The sequence below is a fragment of the Bubalus kerabau genome, chromosome X (assembly GCF_029407905.1).
Source record: "Bubalus kerabau isolate K-KA32 ecotype Philippines breed swamp buffalo chromosome X, PCC_UOA_SB_1v2, whole genome shotgun sequence".
Classification (NCBI taxonomy): Eukaryota; Metazoa; Chordata; class Mammalia; order Artiodactyla; family Bovidae; genus Bubalus; species Bubalus kerabau.
In genome coordinates, this window is record NC_073647.1 from 92,681,113 (window position 1) to 92,704,631 (window position 23,519).

A 23,519-nucleotide genomic window follows, 5' to 3' on the forward strand; every position below is an offset into this window, starting at 1 on the left:
ACTACATTTTTCTCCACAAAATTTGAAAAACAATTTTCAAAATATCCAGGTGCTGACAGGATTACAGTGAAATTGGCACACTCTTTTTGAAAACTTTGGAAATAAGTATTAAGAGTGGGGAAGATGTTTGTACCTATTGACCCAGTACTATTAATCTTAGACATCTATTCTAAAGAAATAAACCAATTCTGCCCTCAAGAATTTTGTCTCTTAGAGGTAAGACAGCAAGTAATCTTATCTGAAAGCTAAAGAAGAGTGACTTTCAAAGAAAATTCTGCAAAAGAAGAGTAAGAAGAGTAATGAGAGAGTAATGTTACTAGCTATTAAAGATACAAAACAAGAATAATGAAGACACTGGTACCACTGGTATAAGATTAAACAGATGATATTATAGTACACTTCCCAAAGAGACTGTTTCATATAAAAATTCAATCTTTTATAAAGGATGTGTTGGAAATGATTGGAAAGGTTTGTTCAGTAAATGATGTTGTGACAGCTTGTAACATTTACACCCTCATCTCCTGTAGTAAACTAAGTGGCAGCTAGATTGAAGAGTTAAATATTAAAAAGCCAAATTAGAAAAAAAGACTAGAATGAATGAATATTTATCAAGCTTCTAAAGGGGAATAGTTCTCTAAGCTTAGGAAGGAATAGAAAAAAAAACTTATGAAGGAAAAGATCAACATATTTGTATGAAATTTTAAAACCAAAATAACTTTTGTGGCCATTTCAAAAATAAAATCTAAACACAGACTAGAAAGGCATAGTTGACATAAATATGACAAAATGTGTCAGATTTGCATTTTCTCAGACATTCATTCAGTATGATGTGTAAGAAGATATATGGGGGGAAAAAACGTGAATAGGCAGTTTACAAAGGAGTTTTAAGTATAACTGGAAAATATGGGTCTCAATGTTCATCACTACTAATCAAAGAAATGCAAGTAAGTAGGTAGCTTCTTTTTAAGCCTGTCTGTAACAGAATTTTTAAAAAGTGGTACTCAGTTTGGTAGTAATACTGTGATTTTGATCACTCCCTTAAGAAAGCAGTTTGGTAGCCAGCATGTATTAATGCCCTTTTTATCTAGTAATCTACTCTTGAGAATGTTTCCTAAGAAAATAATTCAAAATAATGGGAAAAACGCTATTTACCTAAAGATATTTACCTTTACATGGAATACAGTCCATGGAATTCTCCAGGCCAGAATACTGGAGTGGGTAGCCTTTCCCTTCTCCAGGGGATCTTCCCAACCCAGGTCTCCCACATTGCAGGTGGATTCTTTACCAGCTGAGCCACCAGGGAAGCCCAAGGATACGTGGGTAGCCTATCCCTTCTCCAGGGCATCTTCCTGTTATTTATTTGAAAAAATAGAAATAACATGAATATCTATCAATAAATAAATTGTATATCCATTTCATGGAATATTATACTATTAAATGATGATTATAAAGACTAAGGGGGCATTTCAGAAAAATACTTATGGGTTAATGAAAAAAATAGGTTTTAAAAATGTATGCACACTGATGTTACAACTTTGTAAAGCACATGCATATTTAAAAAATAATGGAAATGATAATTGTGGTTATGTTAGGGTGGCAGAATTAAATGATGCTTTTTTTTATATGTTTTTCTAGTTTTCAAATTCTGTGTAATGAGATTTTTTCTAACTTTTGCAGCTAAAATTTTACCAAAATAAAAATAGGCAAAAAACATTGATATTTTTTTTTAAACATTGATATTTACAGCAAATATAAACAAAGGGCTGAAATTATTAACTATTCTAATTGATTTTTTAAAAACACTAATATTCAGATAAATGAGCAAAAGACATGAACAGACAATTCACAAAAGAGGAAACGGTAAACAAACATGAAAAAATAGTATCACTAATGATTAGAGGATGAGAAATTGAAACATTATATATACATGTATTGGAGAAGGAAATGGCAACCCACTCCAGTATTCTTGCCTGGAGAATCCTGGGGACAGAGGAGCCTGGTGGGCTGCCATCTATGGGGTCGCACAGAGTCGGACACTACTGAAGCAACTTAGCAGCAGCAGCATATACGTGTATATAGTTTACTTCTACCAAATTTGACCTGAAAAAAGAAAGATCTTAACTCATAACATCTCTTACTCTTGGTAATCTATTCTAAGGAAATAAGCCAATCCAAAATATGGAAAAGATGTGTATATGAAGATTGTAATTTCTCTTATACTGTTGCTGCTGCTAAGTCGCTTAAGTTGTGTCCAACTCTGTGAAACCCCATAGACAGCAGCCCACCAGGCTTCCCCATCCCTGAGATTCTCCAGTCAAGAACACTGGAGTGGGTTGCCATTTCCTTCTCCAATGCATGAAAGTGAAAAGTGAAAGTGAAGTCGCTCAGTCGTGTCCAACTCTTAGCGACCCCATGGACTGCAGCCTATCAGTCTTCTCCATCCATGGGATTTTCCAGGCAAGAGTACTAGAGTGGGGTGCCATTGCCTTCTCCCCTCTTACTTATAATAACCCAAAAAAGAGGGGAGGGGGGAAGGAGACCTAAATATTCAATAATGGTGGGTTGGTTAAGGTAATATACTGCAACATGTATACTTGATGGAATATTATATAACGAATAAAACTAGTGGTTAGGATGACTGCATAAGAAGAAAAATGCATATCGTATAATGTTGGCTTTGCTTTTAAAGGGCAGGTAGGCTCATCATACATTCACCATCTGCATATGAAAAAATTTGTAGAAGGTAATACAACAAAATGATACCACTGACTTTGTGAGGATGATGATATTGTGTGTGTATGTGTGTGTACACATGCAGAGATATACATGTACCTTTTCTCTGTTTCATATATTTACCCTAATGTGATTATATTACTTTTATTAATAAATCTTTTTATAATAAAAACTACTTGAAACAAAGTGGAAAGCTGTTTTAATAGAGGCTAATAGAGGTTCATGTATGCTAGAGTTAGGCACAGGAGTTTGCCTTCCCACTGATGGGGATGGAGAATTCCAAACAGAGGGAGTAATAAAAGCATGGCAGCAGGAAAGTACGGGGCATTTGGAGAACTACAAGTTGTTAAACAGGGTCAGAATGTGAGAGTAAATAAAGCAAAACCAGATTATAAAGGTTTTGTAAACCATGTTGAGGAGTTGGACATTTTTCTGGGGCCAGTGGGGATTTACCAAAGAATTTTAGAGGGTAGCAATATGCTGATTGGGTCTGAGAGAACTGAGACTAGAGGCAGAGGAGGAAGCCATTGCCTTGTTTAACCAACTATTTATTAAGCTCCTGCTCTATGCTAGGTGATGAGGAAACACAGAGGTATACAAGAGGTTCTTATTTGAGGGCAGTTGGTACTAGACAACAGAGAAGGCAATGGCACCCCACTCCAGTACTCTTGCCTGGAAAATCCCATGGGTGGAGGAGCCTGGAAGGCTGCAGTCCAGGGGGTCGCTGAGGGTTGGACACGACTGAGAGACTTCACTTTCACTTTTCACTTTCATGCATTGGAGAAGGAAATGGCAACTCACTCCAGTGTTCTTGCCTGGAGAATCCCAGAGATGGCGGAGACTGGTGGGCTGCTGTCTATGGGGTCGCATAGAGTCGGACATGACTGAAGTGACTTAGCAGCAACTTAGCAGCTGCTGCTGCTAAATCTCTTCAGTCGTGTCCAACTCTGTGTGACCCCGTAGACAGCAGCTCACCAGGCTCCTCTGTCCCTGGGATTCTCCAGGCAAGAATATTGGAGTGGGTTGCCATTTCCTTCTCCAATGCATAAAAGTGAAAAGTGAAAGTAAAGTCACCCAGTCGTGCCCTAGTCTTGGCGACCCCATGGACTTCAGTGTACCAGGCTCCTCCACCCATGCGATTTTCCAGGCAAGAGTACTGGAGTGGGTTGCCATTGCCTTCTCCCAACTTAGCAGCAGCAGGTACCAAACAAAAAGCTACTTAGTGGATACATTTAAAAGAGGGACTAAAATTTTAGAGTAAATAGTGGATGGGGCAAGGTTTGATTAGTATGCTAACCTGACTGACTAAAAACTATTAAAATGTATTTCTTTTGTTTCATTTAATAAAAATTGAATGCTAAGTAATTCTTATAACAAACCAAGAATGTATTCCAGGATTGATTGTTTTTGTTCAGGACCTCATTTTTGTAACAAAATTGCATGATATATCAAGATGGTATGTTTCACTTCTGTGAGACTTTTGTAGCATGATCATTAAGAGGGTTGATTTTGCCAAAATATTCAAGGGCTTCATCAGTTTTCCTGAGGGCTTCTCCATAGTCATTTGGTATTTAAATTGCTCTCTTTTGAACCACTTTTAAGATCATTATCCTTATTTATTTTTCTCCTCTTCAGTTGTAAACTAGTCTACCAGATCCTTGCTGTCAGTTTCATGTCAGTTTTCACAATAGCCTGCATTTTTTATAAGCTTTGTAATTTCACTTTGTGTTAGATTTGCATGGAATCACTTGCTGACATATTTGACAATCCATGAGACACAAAGATTGGACAGCTAGATGCGTGGGGATTGTGCTAGTTTTTAAAGGAGTAGGTTGAATGGGGACTGATATAAGTGGTCAATTCACTGGCAAATGCTTTTCTCTCAAGAAAACTTTTGTAACCCTAGGAAGCCTCAAAACCTTGGTACTGCTGGGGCTAAGGTAATAAATTCTCAGTAGTGAGAACTCCCTGAATCTCAGTGAAGGGCTAGTGCAGTGTTTTTCAACTGAGGGTTGTTGTTGTTTTTCAGTCACTCAGTCGTGTCCAACTCTTTGCATCCCATGGACTGCAGCACACCAGGCTTCCCTGTCCTTCACCATCTCCCAGAGCTGCTCAAACTCATGTCCATTGAGTTGGTGTTGCCATCCAACCATCTCATCCTCTGTCGTACCCCTCTCCTCCTGCCTTCAATCTTTCCCAGCATTAGGATCTTTTCCAGTGAGTCAGCTCTTTGCATCAGGTGGCCAAACTATTGGAGCTTCAGCTTCAGCATCAGTCCTTCCAATGAATATTCATGGTTCATTTCCTTTAGGATTGACAGGTTTGATCTCCTTGCAGTCCAAGGGACTCTCAAGAGTCTTCTCCAAAACCCCAGTTCAAAAGCATCAATTCTTCAGCACTCTTATGGGTCCAGTTCTCACATCTATATATGACTACTGGAAAAACCATAACTTTGACTATATGGACCTTTGTAGGGAAAGTAATGTCTCTGCCTTTTAATACACTATCTAGATTTGTCATAGCTTTTTTCCCAAGGACCAAGGGTAGTAACTTGTAACAGGATATATCAATTTAGTGGGTGGCAACCACCTTTTTTTTTAATATATCAAGGTGGAGTTCATGAAACTTATTCTAGTATATGTTGTATGTATTAATATTTGTGTGTACTAGGCTACAATAGGGCTTCCCTGGTAGCTCAGCTTTTAAAGAATCCACCTGCAATGCAGAGACCCTGGTTCAATTCCTGGGTTGGGAAGGTCCCCTGGAGAAGGGATAGGCTACTCACTCCAGTATTCTTGGTCTTCCTTGGTGGCTCAGATGGGAAAGAAACCGCCTGCAATGAGGGAGACCTGGGTTCAATCCCTGGGTTGTGAAGATCCCCTGGAGGGGGGCATGGCAACCCACTCCAGTATTCTTGCCTGGAGAATTCCCATGGACAGAGGAGCCTGGCGGACTACAGTCCATGGAGTTGCAAAGAGTTCGATATGACTGAGCGACTAAACACAGCACAGCACAGGCCACAATATAAAATATCAAGCCACTGTCAAGTGGAATGACTGTGAACTTTGAAGAAAGACCTAGGTGCAAATCCAGACTGCAATCTTACTGGTTGTGTATATGACCTTGGGGTTATTCTAAGAACAGCATGTACAGAGGTGCAGAGGTGTGAAAGCTGAGGGCACTTCCAAGTCCATAAGTAAAGCTGAAACCAAGGGCTCCTATAGGCAAGTAGCTAGAGGTAAGGTGGGAGAGGTATGAAGGATCATTGTATGCCAAGCTGATAGCTTGGACTTGATCCTTCAAGTCAGTAGTTCTTGACCTATTTTGGTTGTGGACCACTCTAAAAATCTGATAAAAGCTATATAACATTCTCCTTAGAAAAATGTACATACATAATTTTTTTCTTATAGTTTCAGAAAGTCTAAGGATCTGCTACAGCCTATATGTGGATCCCTGGTTAGGAACCTTGATTTTAAACAATAAGGAATCACTGAAGGAATTTTTAGTCAGGAAGAGTAACCTGATCGGATTTGCATTTTATGAATATGATTCTGGCAGTAGTTGGTAGGTAAATTGATTGGGGCACGGTGTGGAATATTGCTAGAGAAATCTGTTAGGACCTTACTGTGATAATAATCTTTCCAAAAGGAGATGAAAGCTGTGGTGATGAGCATAGATGAGGGAATAAATTCAACAGCCATTTAGTAGCTAGACTAGGTAGGAATGGTAACCAGTTTGATACAAATCATAAGAGTGATTTAGATTTCTTGTATAGATGACTGAGTAAATGTGTTATCTTTAACCAAGAAGAATAGGGGATGGGAACTGCTGTGCCTATGGAACATCCAGTTAAAGATGTCTATTAGAAAGCCAGAAATGGGGTCCAGCCTATGATGTCTTAACTTTAATCTGCATACAAAATATTCAGGGATCTTATTAAAATGAGATTCTGATTCAGGTCTTGGGGGAGGGGCAAACCTGGGAATCTGCATTCATAACAAACTCCCAGGTGACACTAAATGCTGCCAATGTGTGACCTGTACTTAGACTAGCAAGAAGCTGGAGCTCAGGACAATCATCTTCACTAAAGATGCAAAATTCAGGAGTCAGGAGTCAATAGCATTGTTGTTGTTCAGTCACTCAGTCACGTCCTACTCTTTGTGACCCCACGGACTGCAGAATGTCAGGCTTCCCTGTCCTTCACCATCTCCCGGAGTTTGCTCAAACTCATGTCCATTGAGTTGGTGATGCCATCCAACCATCTCATCCTCTGTCGTCCCTTTCTCCTGCCTTCAATCTTTCCTAGCATCAGGGTCTTTTCATGCTTTTTCAATAGCATGATAGGTGGTAATTAAAACTAGGCAAAATAACCTGGAAAACATGTATAGAATAATGCAGGGGGAAAAACTCAAATACTGAGCCTTGTGAAATTCAGTGTTTACAAGGCAGGCAAGAGAAGAAAGGCCTACAAAGTCGAGTCTTAAGAAGGAATGGTCAGAGAGATAGGAGAAGAATCAAAAAAGACTTATCAGAGAAACCAAAGGTAAACTTCAAGAAGACTGGTTTGGCTAACAGTGTCTGCTGCTGCACAGTATGTGTTCCCAACAGGGGTGATACTCCTCCCAAGGGAAAAAGCATTGATTTTTGATGGGGCAGGTGGTAGGGGAGTAGGGGCAGCAAAAAAACTTAGATGCTACATAGTTTATGGTTTTCCAAAGGGTCACAGTACATAAACAGGTGTTCAGTACATCTGTGATATTAAAATTTTGTGGATGGGTCGATTAGGAAAAGGTGTCTAGAAAGGCTCCTTGAGTGAAGGAGTGATAATGAAAAACTGGTTGAGAAACAGCTATAGAGAAGGAAAGTAAGTAAAATTTCTCAGCAAGGAGGTTCTGGTGAAGAAGACTTTGAAGGATAAAAAGGAGTGTGCCAGGGAGACAAAGAGATGAAGGGCCTTGCAGAAGGTCACAACCGCCTTTGCAGAAGCAGCAATGTAAAATTTCTTGGCAGATGGGGAAACCACACAAATTGTTGGAGGGTTAAAGTACAAAGTGGATAATGACAGTAGATGAGGTAGAAAAGTAGGATATGGCTCATGAAGGGCTTCACATATATCGGAATCAAAATTGAAAAATGCAGATTTTTAGATTTCTCAAAGATCAAATTTCTCTTGATCAGATAGGTTTGGACTGGGACATTGGAGCCTGTACTTTCAAAGTCTAGGAGTGATTCTGATGCACACACTTTAAGAAACTCTGCAATAGGAAATGGGGTGGGGAGCACTGAAATATTATATTAGGAAGTAATGCGGTTAGATTTGTGTTTTAGGAAAATAACTGACAGTGTTATAGAGGATGGATTAAAGGAGGTGTAGACTAGAGGTCGAGGGACTGAATAGCGTATCAACACTCTCACTGATAAATGATGAAGACCTGAACTAGGGCAGGGCAATGAGAGTCAAACCTAGGCAGCCTAATTCTTCAACCTGGGTATTTAATCCCTGAAGTATACTACCTCAGTAAACAGGAGTAGATGGTGGTATGCAGCAGAAGTAGTGCCCAAGAAAATTGGATATGAGAGAATAGCATTGAAACATGTATATTACCATATGTAAAATAGATCACCAGTCCAAGTTCAATGCATGAAGCAGGGCACTCAAAGTCAGTGCACTGGGACAACCCTGAGGGATGGGATGGGGAGGGAGGTGGGAGGGGGGTTCAGGACAGGGGACACAGGTACGCCTGTGGCTGATTCATGTCAATGTATGGCAAAAACCACTACAGTATTGTAAAGTAATTAGCCTCTGATTAAAATAAATTAATTAATTAAAAAAAATTGGATCCCCAGATTTAGAAATGTAATGAAATTTGGAACTAGAAGCAGATGTGTTGCCAGCATATGAAATGGTGTTGCAAACCAGGAAAATGGGTTGGATTACTTAACAGAACTAGCAGAGAATGAGGGGAAAAAGAAAATAGAGCCTAGAACCCCAGGAAATACCAACTTGTAAAAGGCAAGTATAAGAAGAAGCCCCAGTGAATTCAGCTGAAAAGCAGAAATCAGGGCTGGCAGATAATCAAAATAGAAAGGGACCATGAATCCTAGGGCTTCCCAGGTGGTGCTAGTGGTAAAGAAGCTGCCTGCCAAAGCAGCAGACATAAAAAACTTGGGTTCTATCCCTGGGTTGAGAAGATCCCCTGGAGGAAGAAATGGCAACCTACTCCAGTATCTTTGCCTGGAGAATCCCATGGACAGAGGAGCCTACCAGGCTACAGTCCATGGGGTTGCAAAGAATCAGACATGACTGAAGCATGCACACATAGAATCCCAAGGGAGCAGAAGAGTTTAAAGAAGAAAACAGCTCTCAAGAATCCAGAGTAACTAAAGTGTCAGTCATATTTGGCAATTAATATAGTCATTAATGACCTTGGTAACAGAACTTTCTGGAGAGTGATAGGAATACAAAGTGTTGAGGGCTGAGCAGGAACTAAAGAAATGGATAAGAACGGAACATTGATCTTTCCAAAAGTTCAAATGAGAAGGAAAGAGGAAGGCAGTGGCCAAGGGAAAGTAAAGGCTGAGGGCTGACTTGTTGGGTTTGTTCTAAGAGCTTTAAGAACATTTGTAGACTGAAAGGGAAATAATGGAAATATGAGAAGGATAAGAAATGGAGGAAAGCCTTGGAGGAGGCAGGAGAGGATGGAATGAGTGGCTTTGGGAGGAGGAAACCTACCTCTTTTGAAGCCAGAGCAAAGGAGTCAAGGAGGGTATAACAGAGAAGTAGTTGGGTTGCCTATTAATGAGTGCCAGCCCCAAGGTCTCTGCTTTTGTTTGTGAAATGACTCTTGCCCACTTCTGTCACTTGCTCACAGGCCTCTTTGAATTCTCTGATTCTGCTTTTTATAGTCAGTCTCTTAGGAAGCCATCTTGTCCCACCCAGATCCCATTAAATGGAACTCACTCTTTCTGTGTTAGCATATACTGCTGCTGCTGCTGCTGCTAAGTCACTTCAGTCATGTCCAACTCTGTGCAACCCCATAGACGGCAACCCACTAGGCTCCTCTGTCCCTGGGATTTTCCAGGCAAGAACACTGGAGTGGGTTGCCATTTCCTTCTCCAATGCATGAAAGTGAAAAGTGAAAGTGAAGTCGCTCAGTCGTGCCGGACTCTTAGCAACCCCATGGACTGCAGCCTACCAGGCTTCTCCGTCCATAGGATTTTCCAGACAAGAGTACTAGGAGGTATTAAAACCCAACACAGGATAGTAACTCCTAATCTTCAGAATTTTCTGAGATCACATCTTCGTCTATTTTGACAGGCTCTTCCTCATCCTCACCTCTTTCAGTTTGACTGCATTACAGCTCCCAGTGTTTTCCTTTACCTCGTTTTGCTAATCCATTTAAGACCACATCTATCTCTAGCTCAACCTCCCCTTCCCTCCCACAATTCTGTTTATTTGCCATCTTATCCTATGACATTTCAGCCTTCCAATTGGCAGCACGGGATCTGTGCCAGCTGGGCCCCCTCTGCCTGCTTCCCTTCTAGGAGAGGAGAGAATATTCCCTTAGAATGCCATTGGTTTCTGGGACTTCCACCTGGGGACAGTGAATGGTAGAGCCATTTGTCTCTTGGCAAACTTGACAAGAAGAATGTAGAACAAAACCTTTGGCTCTTAGTTGATGGTTGGGGTCAAAGCTACCGGAGCTCTGTTCTCAAGAGCTCTGGTTCCTTATGCACAGAGTGAATGACAGTGGATTGCATCCCAGTTCCAGTTCTCCAAAGTGTTTTATGTGCACTATATCTCATTAACCAAGCAGGCAGAACCACCTCCTCTGCTGACACCACACCACCTGCAGCCTTTCCAAACCAACAAATCACTGCATGAAAATGGAAGCCTGGATTCAGTGTTGGCCACATTGCCTCAGCACCAAGGCAGACTCCTCCTTCAGCCATGGAAAGCATGTTTATTATTTCCTCTTTACACCCATTCCATCCTGGCACCGGCAAAACAGACCTATCATGAAACAAAATAAACAAACCTTTTCCATAGTACCCCAGATCAGATGAAATCTAGGGAAGATAGTCTGTTACAGTGGTTCAGTGTTGCACAGGGAATTCCATCCCCATCAATTACTAGCTGCAAAGCCTCTCTCTGCCTCAGTGTCCAGAGTTGTAAATTGGAGATAATAATAGTACATACCTTTGAGGGTGATGGAGTTTAAATCTTATCATTGCATTAAAGAGTCTACCAAAGAGCCTGGTGCATAGTAAGTATCTGATAAAAGTCACATTATATCCAGACTGGGTTACACTCAGGGTGTCTTAGGTAGCTGCTCAGGCAAGTCACTGATCCAGTGGGTCCCACTGCCTGTTGAGCTAAAGTCAGCCCTGATATTGTTTGTCACTCACTACACTTCCACTTCCCCTTTGCCTATAAGCTGCTCCTGGCTGAGAATAGACTATTCACTATTGGTTTCGAGACTCAGGCCATTTGCTTTGTCAGAGTTTCACTGCTGGCATTCCCTAAACCCCTACTCCTCCCAAACATCACCCAGAATCTGCTGTTTGACCCACCTTTCCACTGCTAGGTCCAGCTTCTACCCATAAGGGAAATAAGAATCCTCATTATCAAGAGACAGAGGGACCATCCCTAATTGGTAAGGGGCTTCCCTTGTGGCTTAGCTGGTAAAAGAATCTGCCTGCAATGCGGGAGACCTGGGTTCGATCCCTGGGTTGGGAAGATACCCTGGAGAATGGAAAGGCTACCCATTCCAGTATTCTGGCCCAGAGAATTCAAGTCACAAAGAGCTGGACATGACTGAGCGACTTACACTTTCACTACCACCTCCTAGAATATTTACCTGGGCAATATTTTGATAAATTTACTTAATGAGACATCACAGAATGTCTGAGCTATGTGATAGTTGAATGATTACAATAGCACTATCCCCAAGCCAAGCCCCAAAGTGTGAAAGTGATATTTCTGGACAGAGTTTACATAGTGCAGGATAAGGTACAATTTTTTTTAATGATTGAAGGCATCAGCAACCCCTTTATACAACCAGCAATTCATCTACTACCTCTGCATCTTTATTTCCCCAGTATCCTTTCTCTTTAAGAGAAAGGAATTTGGTCCCCAAACACAAAAATGGCCCTGGTCTATACCATTGACTAATGCCTTCAGCAATCAGGTACAGGGATATGGGTGGGGAGAGGGAGATGGGTAGGAGGGGTGATGGGTGGGGAGTATTATCCTGCCACAGGAGGACCTGGGTACTTTTGATCTCTCTCCCTTACATCCACATCTCCAGGAAGTTGGTCCTAAACAAAGTCAATTACCCCGAGTGAGAATGAGAGCTCTTAGTGATCAAGGCCACCTTTAAGATAGGAAACACTTTCTTTGAGAGGGACAAGCAGTTTGTGATCATGAACTCAAATTGTTGTAGCCCAGAGTAGCCAGGACAGACTTGTAAACCCAGCCCATACCAGGCCAAATAGATCCTTCCCTAATTGGGCCCAGTTGCAGAATTCAGAATTTCAGGGGACAGTGGAAATGGATTCTAGCCTGAGGATGTCATAGCCGTTTACCCCAGTCACTGCCTGGGGAACCGGAGGGTATATGTATAGAGTATAAAAATCAGGTCCATCCTGGGGCAGTCCAGAAGTTTATTATCTAAGCTGCCCCATTCTATTAGGATCAGGGGTTGCCTGTGCCTGTGGGCACCCCTCCAACAGACCAACATAGCCTATTCAAACTTGAATATAATCTCATGGAATGTGTTTTGTACTGTGGCCTGTAGACCACTTGCACCTTAATTCTAAAATGAAGATATCTGAATCAGACCCTCTAGGGATAAAGCCCAAGAAAAAATTTTTTTAAACCAGCGCCTCCCTAAGGTGATTCTGATGCACAACACAGTTTGAGAACTCCTGGTCAAAGGGTTCTTCTAATTACCCCATATCTGACCTAACTTTTGGTATAGTTCTGACTCCTACAGTTGAGACAGAGAGACCTAGGTAACTTTCAGCTTCTTGGGACATCATCCTAATGAACTTCAGGGCAGATTTTTCCTTCTCCAGCATTTGTAACACCTTCTTCCTGGTGGATCCGTCTTTCCCTATTAGGCAGTTTACACCAATCACTACTGCCCATGCATCTGAAAGGCATTCCACTTACACAAGTTACATAGCCATCTGTTCTCTGGCCACAGCCTACAGTTCAAATAACTAGTTTTGGAGAATGCCGTTCAAAAATCCTCCTCTCCCACATTTACCCCTTCACCATACCACTACTGGCAGACAATCTTCCAGGCCATATGGATTGACCAGGTCCTGGCAGAACAGCAGTACAGCTTACCTCGGATACATAATACAATTGATTCTCTGCCCCCAGCCTCCTCAGAATTCATTTGTAATCCATGCACCCTTCCATTCAGACCTCTTCCCTTCATGGCATTAATTATTTTCAGTCCACTCTTGCCCTGACTAGTTCCTGGAACCACTGACATCCCTGAGTCTGGTCAATATGTTGATCACCAAGTATGGACTAGCCAAGGGCACATTCTGTTAGCTTTCACCGTACAGCATGGCAGAGGGGCCAAGAGTAGTGACTCTAAGGCACACTGCTTGGGTTTGAATCCCAACACTGCACCTTCCTCTGTAATCTTGAACAAGTTACTTAAACTCTGTTCCTTAATTTCCTCACCTATAAAATGGAGATAATAAAAAGTAACTACCTCACAAAGCAGTTGTATTACATGAAGTAATGTTAGCAAAGTACATAGAGTAATACTTGGCCTGTACTAAGCACCAGAAAGTGTTTGCTATTGAGTGGTATATGAATGACACTAATTGGGTCATTCAAGTGTGATTTCCTTTTGGCACGGCCCTATCCGCCCATGCCAGAAATTGAAGGACTCTTACCCAGAAACCTTTGAAGTGAATTCAGTCATCCACCCACATACCTCCACACATCAGCAGCCCCTGGAACTTCATGCCTTTCCTACTCAGTGATCTCTCATCCAGTCTCGCTGCTCCCCAATGCACTTGTCTAGCTTGTACCCTGCAGTTAGCCCCAGCAGCCTAAGACTGAGAAACCAGTTTCATCATGAAAGAGATGTTAGCTTTCCAGCAGCATCATGGTTAGTCTTTTGTCTGATTCACTGGAAGGGTGTTGATCAGGAAATATTGAGCAGATGGGGGGACACCCAAGGTGACTTTGATCAAATCCTATTATAGGTATGCTTTCCCAGCTCAGTATCAGCATTCTCTCTTAAATGTAATTCTGACATTTGTCTTCAGGTCCAGGTGCCAGGACAGGAGTAAATAACACTCTTACTTCTGCCCCGCCCCTTGCCTCCACCTGTACCTTCTAACCCCAGATCCAGTGGACCCCTCTACCCAGTCTCACTAGTAAAGAAAAAGATCAAACTGCTGTGCTCAGAAACCAGGGAAGAGATCTTGAAAATATGAACACAGGAGGTGACAATGAATGTGAAAAGGAAGGAGAGCACTTGAGAGTGATTTTAGAGGCATAACTGACAGAACTTGGGGTTGGGAGTAAGCAAAGGGAGGCGTCAAAAATACCCAGGTTCTTGCCTAAGTAGGAGGCGGTATTGTTGGTAACATTGGAAGTGGCACACCAAAAGACATACAGAGATGTCAAGGGATTTGTGACATATAGAAATCTTAGTGGGTAAATGGATAGCTAGGTAGGAGATGGTAGAGAGTAGATTGATTGCTGGGTGTCTGGTTTATATCTCAGACATAATATATGTCCAAAAGCTAACTCCTTTTGGACTTAGCCCCCACCCCCACTCATATGGCAGCCCTACTCTTCCAGTTTTTGAAAGCAAACATGTTGGAATCATCACACCCCACAATCAGTCTGTAAAAAAACCCGAACTCCATCTTTAAACTATATCCAGAATCTAACCACTTTGCACTACCTCCAGCACTATAACCCTAGTCCGAGCTGCCATCTCTCTTGGATTACTGCGATCACCTCCCAACTAATGTTCCTGCTCCTGGCCTTGTTTTTATTTGGTCTATTCTCCACACAGCAGATACAGTGATCCTTTGAAAACAGAAGTAAGATCTTATTACTCCTCTGCTCAAAACACTACCTTGGTTCCCTGTTTCACTCAGAGTAAAAGCCAAAGTCCCCACCACAGCCTACAGAGCCCTGTGTCATCCCCCTTTTCTCCCCCTCTCCTGTAGAACAACTGTTCTCTTCTTTTCCTTGCTGTTCTCTCTCCACCAGGCTCCTCGTTTCCCTTGAACTTACCAGATGTGTTCCCCCCTCTAGGCCTTTGCCCTTCCTGTTCCCACTATCTGAAATATTCTTCTCCCAGTTAATGCCCCTTCACCTGCTTCAAGTCTTTGCTCAAATATCACTTTCTCAGGCCTTCCCTGACCATGTTTTTAAAATTTGCACTGCAAAAAAGCCTCCCATTGCCCTTTCTCTGTTCTATTGTCCTCCATATTTTTGTTGTTGTTGTTCAGTTGCTAAGCCATGTCCAACTCTTTGTGACCCCATGGATTGCAATATGCCAGGCTTCCCCGTCCTTCACTATCTCTTGGAGTTTGATCAAATTCATGTCCATTGAGTCAGTGATGCTATCTATCTCATCTTCTGCCGCCCCGTTCTTTTGCCTTCAGTCTTTCCCAGTCAGACCCCATCAGGGTCTTTTCCCAACAAGTTGGCTCTTCACATCATGTGGCCAAAGTATTGGAGCTTCAGCTATTGATTGTCAAAATATTTATTTATTCATTATTTATTTCATGCCTTATACCTCCTTCCACTAGACTATAAACTTCATAGGGAGTAGGGATTGTCGTTTGTTTTTGTTCATTACTATAGCTTCACTGCCTAGAACTCTACCTGGCAAATAGCAAACTCAAAAAAAATTTTGAGTGAGTGATCAAGTGTGAAAGTTGGAATGGGAGGGTGGAGAGAGATGAGTGGAAAACACTGATTCCCAACCTTTTCAGGGAGTATCCCTCATGGTACACCAGTTGACATATGAAATATCAAAATGTTTGGAAATTAAATAATAAAGTTATTTACATTGGAAATATGAGTTAGTGCTTTCTAAGGTAGGACCTCAATAGATATTTGTTGAATGAATCAATGGTAATATTGTAACAGGTATTATGAAATTAGAAAGAGGGAGAGAGGAGGGGAAGAGGAAGGGAGGGAGAGAAAGAAAGAAAAGAGATCCCACACAGCAGTCAGAGATTTGAGTGTTCACAGAGTCCAATGAGCAGTCAGCACATCAGAGTTGCAGCATATTGACCAGGAGCTTCCCTGGTGGCTCAGACGTCTGCTTGCAATACGGGAGACCCTGGTTCGATGCCTGGGTCAGGAAGATCCCCTGGAGAAGGAAATGGCAACCCATTCCAGCACTCTTGCCTGGAAAATTCCATGGATGGAGGAGCCTCGTAGGTTACAGTCCATGGGGTCGCAAAGAGTGGGACATAACTGAGCGACTTCACTTTCACTTTCAAACTGTGGGTTATATAAGCTTTGCATTTTAACCGCAAGACCACTAGAGGGCATGCGATGTTAAATCAAGAATGTTCTCTGCTTGAGATTCTATTAGCGTCATCTACATTTCTATTTATTCATCTGATGTTCATCTAAACTGTTTCATCTGCTCAGACTATTCTCTCAAGCTATTTTTTCCATCATCCCAGCATCTGGTTCATAATAAGTCTTTAATAAGTGTGTGTATATAGAATGAATATTTAGAATCAAGAGATTTTCACCTTGAAATTTGTGTTTTACTGATTAACTGTGGTCAGTATTTCCATTAAGAAACTACCTTTCAGCATTCATAACTTAGCTGATGAATATAGCATCCATGGTCCTTGGTGCTTAAAGAATCCTTAAGCAAGAGGAGAGCAAGAGTCTGACTTGGAGTTTGTGTGCTTTATTTATGTAAGCAATGGTGTTAGACAACATCAATGTTGTAGTGCCTGAGCTAGGAATTGCTAAAGGCTCAGGTTGTCTCTACTCCCCACCTCTCTCCATTTGGAGGGGCTGGTGGCTGATGGAGGATGCAGGTCACTAGGGATAGCTTGTCCCCCACCCCACCTCCCAATTGTTAGTTTAACTTAAGCAAATAGGGATTTCACTGCTTTTGAAAGTTGCTGCCTACAATGTGTTTACAAGCTGTAGGGTTGTTTGGGGTGAAGAAAGTTAAATAGATTTTAATTATCAACTGTTCCCATTGAAATTCTCTGAAGGGGTTTGGGTGTCTGGATTTGCAGCTTTCTGAGCTGGATTACTATGGGACTGTGGACTCCTTGTCCTGTTGTCATCTGATGGCTGAAGTCTCTTGAGTGCCCTTGATCCAGGCCTGTGAGCTAGGCCCTCAGTATTAGATCTATTTCATTAGTGGAATCATTCCAAATAACCTGAGAAACAGAACACATTTTTAATAAACTTTATTTTTTAAGAATAGTTTTTGATTTACAGAAAAGCTGAGCAGATAATACAGAGAGTCCCCATGTCCTAACATCTTATACAAACACATATTTAAATTAATGAACCAATATTGATATTGTTTATGGTTTCTTCTAACTTCCTTAGTTTACCTAATGTCCTTTTTCTGCCCCAGGAACCTCTCCAGCATACTACATTACATTTGGTTGTCGTGTCTCCTTAGGCTCCTCTAGACTCTGACATTTTCTCAGGCTTTTTTTGTTTTGTTTTGTTTTTGATGACCTGGGGCAGTTTTGAGAAGTGCTAGCCATAATATTCAGTAGTATGTATTTTTCAGTCAATTTTATGTATTTTAATATCTTTTTCAGTCTATTTAATGGAATCATTTCAAATAGTCTGAGACATATAACCTTTCTTTATTGTTCTTCCCAGTACCTGTTTTTAATAAATATGAACAGTACCTGAAGCTAGTTCTTGGTAGAGCAAGGCAAATATCTACAGCATTGGTGAATTTTTCTACAACAGTGTGCACTTTGAGTAAACCTTTCAATTTATTCTCCATAGTCAGCAAACCCATGCTGGTATTATCTTTTCTCAGAAAACTTAAATGAAAATTGAAGGTGCAAATCCAAAGTGTATATCTACAATTAATTGGTCTGACTTTGTGTTTTTTCTAATGTCTGAACTGAATAACAGTTTTGCTATTTAAATATAAGAACCAAGAATTCTGTGGAAGAAAGAAGAGAAAGGAATGAGACATGTGATTCTACAACTTTACCTTCATTTAATTTTCTACCCTAAACTGTCTTTAATATGAACTGTATTACCACCAAAATTCAACTTTCTTTTTTAAAGTGCATTTTCAAATATTTAATCCAACTACTCATACACATTCATATACAATTGATACCACTGAACTTAGTTGGAGTGCTAGTCAGCTACATTCACTTCCTACCTCATCTTTGCTAGAATTTGGTGGATTTTTCTTCTGAGAATCTTTATTTTTCCGTGCCTTTTATACATCATCTTTGGAATTTAGTTTAAAAAAATTGGCTCTTTAAACTCTTCTGGAGACTGGGGGCAAATCAAGATAAGGTATAAATTGAGAGGAATTGAAATCACTAATCTTACCTGATACACTTTAATATAACAGTAATTATAGATCATGCAAGGTGGATTGAGTCAAGGGGTAACTATGGACTTTATTCCAGACAACTAACAAAACTTCTCTAAGAAATTATTAGTTTCCCTTAGGAGGTATCTTGAAAGTTGTTAAGTTCTTGTTAATGTCTTGACCAGGAATTCCTATCTGAATTTCCTGTAGGAGAAATACACACCTATGAAGAAGGTACCCCAATTAATTTGAGAGACTTCTGTTTGCCCTTCAAGGCTTATTTCATATAAACAATATCAATGTTTATGAAAAATTTCTCAGAAATACATGCTAATTGTAGGAAATGTGGTGTGAATAGCTGGAATTCAAGCCTTTTTGCTTGAAATAAAGTTAATTATTGGGAGGAATAATATAAATTATGGAACTTTGGAAATAGTATGGGTAAAGAAGGGGTTTTTCTACCATATTAGATGACAACTTTGGAATAGGCTTCGTGTTGAATTCAGGTTGTGGAGACTAAACAATTTATCTGTGTTAGTATTCAAGTGAATTTCTGTTTCTGATGAAGGTTGGTTTTGTCACATTCAATATCAGTGGCTAGTTAGAACATAGTGCCAGTGGGGCCAAGACCATGATTTTTGTCCTTGTACGAGCCAGTTTCCACTGATTCCAGTGCTATTGGCTGCACCATGACCTTGGCTGGCTATCTCTTCAAAAGCATATCCTCAGTCTCAAGGGAGGCCAAGCTGGAAGATGTAGACCGAGAAGTGTAAATCTTTACCACCTCTGAAAAAACAGCTCAAAGCTCCCTTTCTCTCAGTGCAGGGTTAGTTGCATCATTTGCACTGGTTTTCCTCACTGTGTTGTTATGAGTACTCTAAAATGCAGAACTATGTCCATTGCCTTCTCTGTTTTATATTCTATTAGCTCAGGAAAGATTTTCATTCCATTGAGCACCAGACTGTGGGGTATATTTTTGGAAGCAAGTGTAGGTGTACCAGAGCCAAAAAAGGTTGGGAACAACTGTAGACAAACTGATCTCACTGTTTTTAGAGCTGCCAACTCTAGGCACAGAGCCCTTAAAGTGGACTATAAATGTAGAGTGGGTGGTTAAAAGAAAATCCGTTATGTGGGACTAATTTCTGGTTTCCCACAATCAGGTCCATGTATTTTGTGTGTGTGTTTTATGTGGAAGGAAGCAGGTGTGCATAAAGCTGATTTGTTTAGCTCTGTTAAGTTAAAATTGGGGTCTTAATGAGAGAAAAAAAATGTGAGTTAGATAATTAGGACAGTGAGTACTTTGGATTTTTTATAAATGCTTTTATTTAAAGTTATCATGATAACATTTCTGCCAAGGAGGTGGGTAAGGTTGGAACCTTTTGATAAGTTGAAAAATTGAAGAAGAGAGATCAAGGTCTTACCCCAGTTTCTATCATTGGAACACGTAAGTCCCTAAGAGGACTTCCTGGATGTAACTATGAAATCAAATTATGGAAGATTTCTGGGTTTTCAGTGTCCCTCTTTGACAGAGGAAATAAACACAGAACCTCTTGATCTGTTAAAGTCATTGAATCAGTTCTCTCAAGAGGCAGCAACATGAACTGGCTGCAGGAGTAGTGAACAGGGTGTCAGCAAAGGGAGCCCACAGAAGATCTGACAAGGTTTGGACATTAGGCATGGAAACATCTGATTATGTAATATGTTAACCAGTCAAGGCTATAATGACACAAGCTAGGATTTGTTAGTCCACTTTTCCTTCCCTAGATCATCATACCCAGCAGACAGGAAAAGAAAGCTAATGTGTTCTAATAGTGACTTCAGGACTGTCTTAAAGATCCAAGTACAGGTGTACTCCAATTTAAGAAAACACAGGAAATTTTTTTAAAAATGCATGTTGCCAAATGAATAGATACAAAGTTTGGATAGAGAATTAATCTTATAGGAGGAGCCTTCACTATGACAGGATTCACCCACTGAGTTCCTTAAATTAACTTCTCAGGTGAATTCAAGATTTGATTTGCAAAGAGTCAGTTATCACAAAACTTTTTAGGAATGTGTCTGCTACAAGGTTTACTTTAGTAATACTACTTGCAAAATATGTGTATTTTGCAATACATAGTCTGTATGCCAATGTAAAGAACAGACTTCAGGAATTTTATTTTCCTGATTTTCCATAGTACCTTATGACCTGTGTAGATTTACAGGTAGATCAAAGCATCAAAGCATAAAAGGATTGTGAGTACTGTCTGGGCCTTCCCTGGTGGCTCAGTGGTAAAGAATCCGCCTGCCAATGCAGGAAACACAGGTTTGATCCCTGGGTCAGGAAGATCCTCTGGAGAAGGAAATGGCAACCCACTCCAGTGTTCTTGCCTGGGAAATCCCATGGAAAGAGAAGCCTGGTGGGCTACCATCCATGGGATCACAACAGTCGGACAGGACTTAGTGACTAAAACCACCACCATGAGTACTATCTTAAACAGAGGGAGAGACACGGTGGCACCAAGAGAGGATTATTACAATTAGGTGGGCAAGAGATACAAAAAAAGGAAAAAAAAACACTGAAATTTTTTGGCGATTTCCGATTTCTTTTTTATCATTTATTTATCTATATGGCTGCACCAGGTCTTAGTTGCAGCATGTGGGTCTAGTTCCCCAACCAGGGATCAAACACGGGCCTGCTGCATTGGGAGAATGGAGTCTTAGCCACTGGACCACCAGGGAAGTCCTAAACATTTCTGATTTCTGGGAAGCCACCTTTCTTTCTATCTCTGCTATACCTCTCACCTCTCATCAGTTGAACTTTTCTCTCCTGCTGATCTCCTATAACCATTTCAATTCATAAACATAGAAATTATCCATAAGGGTGCAGATAGCACCGTTTAATGAAGCAACAGCAATAGAAGCACCAGTGACATACCTGAAATTAATAAGAGGTTTGATCAGCTAGTACTGTAAATAAGGGGAAATGTACTTTATTTGAAAGTAAGAATGCAACTTTGTTAAGCACAACCCTGAATCATAAAAGCTATTAGCTTGGATGGGGTGCCCTTAAATGCCAAATGCCAGAAAAACTGCCCTTGCCCTGAATTGCCAACAACCATGGAAATTTGCACAGGTTCCAACAGTTGCGGCACTGTAGAAAATGGACAAAATTATAAAAACATATTTCAGAACTTCTAGAAAATTGCAGTCAAATACCCAAAATATATGAAGTAAATCTCTAAAGGGTATCTTTCCACACCCAAAAAGCTATCAGCTGTTTTCTTCATCCTTTCATGTGATAATCAACATATATCAAGTTCTGAAACTACCATCTCTAGCTCTATTAGGACAGGCCTCTTGAAAATGTATTAATGTACTTCAAGAATCATAACTTATTTCCATTACTTTAGATCTTCTTTAATTTCCCTCAAACATGTTTTTGTAGTTTTCAGTATACATTTTGACAGATACATTTTTATTGTACTTCTTTTGTTAAATTTATTCCTAGATATTTATTATTTTTGATGCCATAATATATAAGTTGTTGTTGTTGAGTCACTAAATCATGTCCGACTTTGTGACCCCATGAACTGCAGCACTCCAGGTTTCTCCGTCCATCACTATCTGCCTGAGTTTGCTCAAACTCAAGTCCATTGAATCAGTAATGCCATCCAATCATCTCATCTTCTGTCACCCCCTCTCCTCTTGCCCTCAATTATTCTCAGCATAAGGGTCTTTTTTCAATGAATCAGCTCTTCACATCAGGTAGACAAATTATAAGTATAATTTTCTTAATTCCACTTTTGTATTGCTCATTTCTTTAGTATAGAGATACAATTGATTTTTGTATTTCAATCTTGTATCCTGCAATCTTGTTAAAATTTTTATTACTCTTAATAGTTTTTAGAAGAACCCTTAGGATTTTCTCTATTTGAGATAATGTCATAGTAATCTCATAAAGAGAGAGAGAGTCCATCCTAAAGGAAATCAGTCCTGAATATTCATTGGAAGGACTGATGGTGAAGCTGAAACTCTAATACTTTGACCACCTGATGTGAAGAACTGACTCATTTTAAAAGATCCTGATGCTGGGAAAGATTGAAGGCGGGAGGAGAAGGGGACGACAGAGGATGAGATGGTTGGATGGCATCACCGACTCAATGGACATGAGTTTGAGTAAACTCCAGGAGTTGGTGATGAACAGGGAAGCCTGGCATGCTGCAGTCCATGGGGTTGCAAAGAGTCAAACATGACTGAGTGACTGAACTGAACTGAATCTCATAAAATAAGTAGAGAAGTATTCCCTCTGCTTCTGTTTTCTGGAAGACATTACAGGTAATTGGTATTATTTATTCCTTAAATATTTGGTAGAATTCACTGGTGAACCCATCTGGGCCTGGGCTTTCTTACAAAAATTTACTTGATGATCCTAAAATTAATATGGAATTGCAAGAGACCCAAAATAGTCAAAACAATTCTTAAAAAGAGCACAGTTGGAGGACTCAACATTTCCTAATTTGAAAACTTATTACAAAACTGCAGTTATCGAAACAATCTGTTACTGGCATAAGGAAAGGCATATAGGTCAAAGGATAGAATTGAAAGTTGAGAAATAAACCCATATATCCATGGTCAGTTTTGGACAAGGATACCAAGACCATTCATTCGATGAGGAAAAAATAGTCTCTTCAGCAAATGGTTCTGGGATAACTGGATAACCACATGCAAAAGAATAAATTTGGAGCTTTATCTAATACTATATAAAATATTAACTTGTAAAAGATCAGAGAGCTAAATGTAAAAGATAAAAATCTTTGAAGAAAACTTAGGAGTAAATCTTCATGACTTTGAGTTAGACAGTGGTTTCTTAGATACAATACTAAAAGCACAAGTGACAAAAGAAAAAATGAATTGGACTTCATTAAAGTTAAAAACATTTGTGCTGCAAGTGATACCTGCAAGTAAGTAGAAAGACAACCTATAGAATGTGAAAAAATATTTGCAAATCTGAAAAGAATCTGACCAGAATATACACAAACTCTTACAACTTAGCAATACCAATAGAAAGACCAATAACTCAAATGAAAAATGTGCAAAAGATTTGAGTAGACAATTCTTCAAAGATGTATAAATGGCCAGTAAAGACAAATTTTTCGACATCATTAGTCATTGTTCTTCAGTCCACTCTGGCAATCCCATAGACTGTAGCCCACCAGGCTCCTCTTTCCATGGGATTTCCCA

General features: G+C 40.3%; 1 protein-coding gene across 12 annotated transcripts in view; it reads left to right on the plus strand.

The window, feature by feature from the left end:
- HDAC8 (histone deacetylase 8) overlaps positions 1-23,519 on the plus strand; it is a 239,528-nt gene that overhangs the window by 11,004 nt on the left and 205,005 nt on the right. The window contains exon 5 of one of the 12 annotated variants that reach the window (XM_055564955.1): positions 1,273-1,829. The exons of 9 other annotated variants lie outside the window; for them this stretch is intronic. In XM_055564955.1, coding sequence (XP_055420930.1) covers positions 1,273-1,324 — 52 coding nt within the window. In that variant the 3' untranslated portion in view covers positions 1,325-1,829. Of the gene's footprint in view, positions 1-214; positions 1,227-1,272; positions 1,830-10,547; positions 10,916-23,519 lie in introns of those variants that run through there. 2 more of the 12 variants (XM_055564957.1, XM_055564956.1) reach the window with 2 other exon arrangements.